Here is a 6,785-nt window from a genome sequence, read left to right as displayed (position 1 = left end):
TCCCACCGCCATGGTCATCTACGAAGCTCTGTCACGGCCCCCTGCTCAAAGGCAAGTGGCAACAACAGTGATGGCACTGGTGCGTGAGTGTAGCCATGGCGAAGCCAACAGCAGAGGGAGCTCAGCAGCCATGCGAGAGCTGGGCTTCCACTGGTGCGTGCACTACGCGGTCACCGGTGGCGCATGGTGGCAAAGTCAATGCCACTCCAATGTACATGAGACGGAAGGAGACCCTAGGAGCGACAATGCCGGTGTCGACGTGTAGAGGGGCTCCCCCACAAGATTCAGATGGTGGTGGCAGTCAATCAATCAGCATGCCCTCTTCCCACTCCCAGATTGTAGCTGCAAACAAGATCAAGAACAAAATTACAACACAAAATCGAAGATCAAGAACGAAATTACAACACATAATCGAAAATGTAGACGACCTAAACCCTAGGATTTCGGTTCTTTTAAGGGGTCCGAAAAAAATGGCTGCTGGTCAAATATTTTAGTCAACAGGGTCAAAATCAGTCAAAATTCCTAATCCTCCCTAGGTGGTGCGCTGCTCGCTGGAGTCCTCAACAGCGGCTGGAACGACGAAAGAGCGAACTCATCGAAGAAATCGATGGCAGACACAACATCTTGTCTCGCTTCACCAACACGGCACGTAGCAGCGGAGCGGGCAATCCCTGCATCGATGTGGCCCACGGAGGTTGAGCGAGTACTCAAGCAACATCGACAACCACAGTCTCAGGAGACGTCGACGACAACTGTTCTTCGTTGGCATCATGGGCGACGACAGCTCAAGTTGCAGGTGTATTGTGTTCTAGGCAGTTATCCTCGTTGTGAATCATGCATGCCTCTTCTGTTTTGTCGCCGAAGTAGCTAGAAACGACGAATGTCTTGCCGAATTTCCTCATTTTTGTTATTTTTTTCAATATTTTGTTCGAAATTTCCAAAATTTCGTTGACCCCTTCCCCTCAGCGAGGTTACCTCGCCCCAATGCCACCGAGAGAAGATGAATCAATTCTTGGTGAAATCCGAGAGTGAGTTTTTGATTTTTGTTCTTGATTGGATTAGGGGATTGGTTGCATTTGTTCTTGATTTTAATTTTGTTTTTGCTCATGGTGTATGTCATATAGGTTGATGACCAGGTTAATATTTTCACGCAGGAGTCAGGTCAATTGAAACAGCCATCCACTATTTGCCACTCTCTTAGTTCCTATTTGGATGGTTAGTCCCTCCCATCCAAACAACCCCTTAGATATGACAAATATAACTTACTGTTAAGTAAGGGTAAATAGTACATGTGCAGTCTCAAAAGGTATGCTAGGCACAATAAACAAATTAGTAGTACTAGTACGTTTTCTTTTATCTTTTTAATCCTGACAGGAACTGGTTGATCACTCAAAGTATAAGTATATATATTTACTTTCGGATAGCTGGTATTCCTTGGTTGTCTCGGAAAAAGAGAAATCCTCTATATTTGTGGATAAACTAATGGAGCAAAGTCCCCTATATTTCTAGATAGAGGGAGTACATCTTATAAATATATGAGAGCTCAACTATCATTGACACATGCATGGTAAATATTTGACAAATAATTAAATACCCCTCCAAAGCTGATGAGTGACTTAATTCTACCCTATAATTCAACAAATGGTTTTACTCATTCATCATTCATCATATCATATATCCAATGGTCCAAAATCAATTGATGAAGTCGATCGGACGGCTCCGATCGATAACAAATGACGCCCCTCCCTCCCTCCCCACCAGTATTGCGCAAGACGCGTCCCCACCCCGCTCGCGGCGCAGATCGCGCAACTCCCCTTCAAAAAAAAAAAAAAACTGCAAAATCTCAATGAATCTTTCGCCGTCTCCGAGGCTTGCACAACTCTTCTTCCTCATCTTCCGCGGCGGCGGCGGCGGCGCCGGCGACGGCCATGGCGGCGGTGGCGGCGGCGGAGCAGAGCGCGGAGCAGTTCAGGGGCCAGGCGAAGCTCCTGTTCCTCCCCGTCGCCGACGCTGTCCCCCGCCTTTCCTCCTTCCGTCCACCTGCCACCGACGCCGCCACCCCTGGCAGTGACTCCTCCTACCCGACGCCGACGTCGATTCCCCCGCCGCCAACGTCACTGCCATCGACACCTACTCCTGTGGCAGTGTGGAGGACTGTTGCTTCCGTTGATAATGCATCCCCGCCATCGCGCCTCAGATCGGGGACACCGACGGCCCTCATGCCGACCGCGCCGCTGCGCCTCCAGATCGACGCTGCCGACGCCCATCACACGCACCACCAGGTAATCGTCGTGCCGCGCCGCATCCCGCCCCTCCGCCGTCGTCGCATCCCGCGACCCCGGCGGCTACTCCGCTGCAACCCCTGTGCGGCAGGCGACCCCGATGGCTCCTCTCGTCACCACCACCGCTGTCTTCTCCCATTGTATAGGTATCCAAACTGAGATTGCTTGATCCAGTGATTGCTAGAGTGTTGATTGATGAATGGCATTTTGTTTGGATGTGTGTATTGCTGTAATTGTGTGCTGATGATTTCATAGGGTAGATTATGAATAATGTCGATTTATGTTGGTATAACACAAATTTTTGACTTCTGACCTTGGGTAGGAACAGTACCCTGTGGATGCCATTCATCATATTTACAACTGTCTTTGAATATGCCACGTCTTTTCTTGCATACAAAATCTTATAGAGAGTTTTGTAGTGCTCAATTTTTCACTTCTTTTATGTTTGTGAGAATAAATAGTTTAGAGGATTATGGGTCGGAATTATATTATTTTTTATTTGTTTCTCTGTTTGCCACTGTACCACCTATGCATGATTAAGTACTTATCTAATCTGTTAATGTACAGTCAAAATGATGTGTAGCGTTTATGTAATAATCGAGTCCATATACAGGAGATCAATATATATTTCTCGGTTTTGGCGATGTATAGATAGATCCTATATTTCTTGGCAGCAATCATCTGTTTGTCTTGCCTTCTTCCTCACACTCCACATGTAAATGTCTTGATTTTAGTGTGCTAGGTGCTCAATGAAATTCCCATGTGAACAAATTTCTGTTTTTGTCTATCAGGCTATGTGTTCATCAAAGAGAACAAAGGGAAGTTAGAAATTAGAAATAGTACAGTTCCTATATCTAGCAGGTGTGATCTTCATTTATTATTTCATTCTTTGATCTCTATTGTAAAGGGTTGCATCGCCACATTTGCATAAAGCGAAATGTGCACTGCAGTATGTAGTTAAGTGCTTTTGAGCAATTTATTATTATTTAGGCTTTACTTTGAATGCCAACAAACCTACAGCTGTATCATGGCTGATATCACCAACAAATTACTGCTGCCAAACTACAGGAGAACAATAGATGATAAGCTGTTCCAAAGAAAGGTTAGCTAGCAAGTCAATTACATGATTAACAATACTTATTACTGATTTGCAGATTAATTGATACATAGGTTGTCATTATTTCTTTGCTGTGTATGGAAACAGAGGAATGCCCATACGCTCCGGCCATCTCTACTATATCTGGGATCCCCATCGCGCTCCTCCATTCGTCTCCACAGCTTCTCGCCCCTCCCAACCCAATCTCTAATCATCTGAATGCGCGAGGGTGGAAGCCAAGTTGGAGAAACGGGAAAGGGAGGACGATGACAGGGAAGTTGTCGTTCCATGTCGACGAGTGACAAGCTGACCGATGCATTCCGCCAGCTCGGCAAGGCTTTCAATCCCTAGGTACCGCACCGACCATCAATCGCTACTACATCTGGTCTGGGGGAATTTTTTCTCCAGTACTCGAGTATTTCTTTAGCTTTGATTCTAGCAAGCACATGCGGTTGACCGGTTCGAAAGAAGGATCCCATGTGGGTTTATGTGGCATAGGAAGGCAGTCAATATGCTGTTCTGAATATGTTTGAGATGGGATTCCATCATCTCTCCATTTTGATACACTTTTCGGCCTCTTAAATCAGGGTTAGACTCAATAAATACAATGTGTTAATTATCTACCGTGTAATTTGAAGGTAACAAGACTAATTCACTTCTTCATACACTGATACAATTCCTTTTTTACCAAACATGGTAAACTTGTTAGCTCCTGATGATATAGAAAAATATATAGTTAGTCTATTGTATTTTCTCATACTAGGAGGTATAATAGATCAACAAGTTTACCTTAATGATGAAATTTTCCATGTTTTTGCTTCATATTATTCAGTAGATGTTTAACAACTAAATTTCATTAGAAATTATGATGTCTGAATTTTGGACTAATATTAGGTTCCTGGAGGTATTATGAGAGGTTTCTTCCTAATGGTGTTGTCTTCGAGAAGACATTTTTCCTATGCTGGATTTGAGCAACAACCAAAGAAGTTCGTAAGTCCAAAGATTCGTTTGCTAAACATTGAACAAGAACTGAAATATGAAAAAGAAAATGCAGAAATCAGGTATGCTAGCAGAATCCAAGCACTATCAGTGTTACCTTTATGTGTAGTCATATTTAAATGCACCCTCGGTTCTTCCCCTATTTCTAACTGTATTCTTATTTTATCTAGGTTGTCTGATCCTCTACAATGCCAATAAATCTTTGATGCTGAATGGAATATGATTTATGACAAAGTTGGATAAATGTGTGAAAAAGTGGGGCAAAAACAGTCCTTTCTCGGTTGGCAATTGGTGGTCTTGCAACATAGGTATGCATCCAGTTGCAACTCATTCTTTTATCCAGTATTTTTTGCAGATGACGATATTTTCGTGCTGTTTGTATTACTCTTCAGACATCAATGAATAATGGCATTGATGAGGTAACCATGTTTGTTTTCATGTTTTTAGGTTATAGATTGAACTGAGTCGTAAGTATGGTGTTGATAGCTATTTTGGCAACAAATAAGCTCAACTATAGTGATCCTTTCTGTTGAAAAGGAACTTGTTTTTTTTGCGAATTTTTTGAGGTAAGGCAAGTGGGCAATGAATGGTTCAAATATTCAGTGGTTGTCCTGGTCAAACAGCAAGCATAGTCCTTTGTGACAGTGGTTTGTTGTTACAGAGATTTGCACTTGTCCTTTTGAATGCTGGAGCTGCAGTCTGCACCTTCTTAAGGTGATAGCTCTATGCCCTGGTTTCTTGAGATGTAAGAAAATTTGTTCTATAGCCGTCAGTTATTATTGCACTGAATTGCATTTATTGGAGACCCACCTGATTAAAGACTGTGATGAGCAACACACATCTTTTTTTCGGTCTTGTATGATTGGTCAGATGCTAATTGAAGCTTTGTTTTTTTTTCATGAGACATAATTGAAGATTTGTTGTGCTGCTGCATGTCTACAAAACATAGAATATAAATTTATAAATGGGACGAGCAAAATGCCTATGCTTTGCTATGGGTAGAAGAAAATATTCTAATTTGTCATAGCAAAATTTTTTAATCAAATATGTTAGTATCACTTGATTATATTAGTTCATGCTTTTACTCCAAATAGTAGTACATTATCTTAGTATTTTACATTTTAATATTAATTGTATAAGTTTCTAAAAAACACCAAACTCGGTTGGTATAGCCGTATAGGTGACTCAAAGCAACTTAAATTGAGAATTCAATCTTTATCCATGTATAAAAGAAACAATGTGTCCTATAAAGTATAACACACTTGGTTTGTATTTCTATCCTGTCGTAAAAAGAGACATAAGTTCTAGCTACTACTCCCTCCGTCCCAAAATGTAGCTATTTCTAGCACAGTGTCTCGTCCCAAAATGAAACTATTTCTTCACCTACCTCCTCCTCTCAACCAATCACAACCATTCTTCTTCACCTACTTTCTCTTTTCAACCAATCACACACTTCCTCCAATCATTCTCACATACTTTCTTAATACCCGTGCCAACCTCAAAAATGGCTTCATTTTGGGACAGAGGAAGTATTTTTGTTTAATCATGAAATAGAACCTTTCTGAGGGCCAAGCAAGCCAAATGGGACTGCACCAGTGGTAAGATGAAAGTTTTTCCTTATTCACATCAACTATCTGATTTGCATTTATTTTTGTTCATAGAGATTAAATTTGTTCCAAGAGAGTGCAAAATCTGTCATGTAGCATTTATCGTTCGACAACATATAAGTTGGATCCGAATAGATGATTTAGATCTTTTCTTTCACTACTCTGCTTTGGAGCAAATAAATATTTTTCGTCATCTTGTTTTGTTTGTGCTATGACGAAGTGTATTATCTTCTTGATTTTCTTACTTGCAGTGTCCTATTGTTGTTAAGGGCGACAACACTCTTGCATGGATGATGGTTCAATGGAAAAATTAGGAATTGCAGCACCGACAAAAGTTCACCTATTGCACTGGTGCAATTTTGTAATTAAGATATTGTCCCATGATGAAATGCATGTTTGTACTGTGTGACGATTTTAAATTAAATGTATTACCATGTTAATAGTAATGTAGTATTAAGGGTTGATTAATTATTTTTGTTTGAAAAGTTTAGCCTAGGTTTGGTAAATTGAAATTTACCATGTTACTATGACATGTATGAGAATTTACAGATTATTTTTTGGGCCAAATATATTACAATATATATCATTGTTTGGTTTTTCAGATTTTGACATTAGTTTGCTAAAATATGTATCTTTTAGCATTTGGTTGTTTACTTTGCATTACTAAAAGATTAACAATACGCCGTTGTGTTAGCACGGGTATATTACTAGTTTACACTAGTTTTCGAAGTTAAGGGTGCATCTTATATTCATATCCAGTCCTATGGTTGTCGGATGTGGTAGTGAACTTTTTCCTAAGGG

The 6,785-nt window shown here is 41.0% G+C and overlaps 1 protein-coding gene across 17 annotated transcripts; it reads left to right on the top strand.

Annotated features, from left to right (window-relative positions):
* Positions 1–1,845: 1,845 nt before the first annotated feature.
* On the top strand, positions 1,846–6,585 carry LOC9270771 (uncharacterized). Of its 17 annotated transcripts, none has more exons than XM_066311470.1 (8): positions 1,846–2,428; positions 3,351–3,384; positions 3,487–3,729; positions 4,273–4,439; positions 4,548–4,685; positions 4,825–4,943; positions 5,039–5,091; positions 6,236–6,585. In XM_066311470.1, exons 1-3 carry the CDS (start codon positions 1,929–1,931, stop codon positions 3,595–3,597), a joined length of 645 nt encoding a protein of 214 aa, XP_066167567.1. In that variant the 5' UTR covers positions 1,846–1,928; the 3' UTR covers positions 3,598–3,729; positions 4,273–4,439; positions 4,548–4,685; positions 4,825–4,943; positions 5,039–5,091; positions 6,236–6,585. The 17 variants fall into 17 exon arrangements, with proteins under 17 accessions (XP_066167567.1, XP_066167562.1, XP_066167563.1 ...); XM_066311465.1 differs by having other exon boundaries at positions 3,303–3,384; XM_066311466.1 differs by having other exon boundaries at positions 3,303–3,384; positions 5,023–5,091.
* Positions 6,586–6,785: the final 200 nt, after the last annotated feature.

This window comes from Oryza sativa, chromosome 6 (genome assembly GCF_034140825.1).
Source record: "Oryza sativa Japonica Group chromosome 6, ASM3414082v1".
Classification (NCBI taxonomy): domain Eukaryota; kingdom Viridiplantae; phylum Streptophyta; class Magnoliopsida; order Poales; family Poaceae; genus Oryza; species Oryza sativa.
The sequence above is the reverse complement of the archived record's forward strand: the minus strand, read 5'-3'. Positions and strand labels throughout refer to the sequence as shown.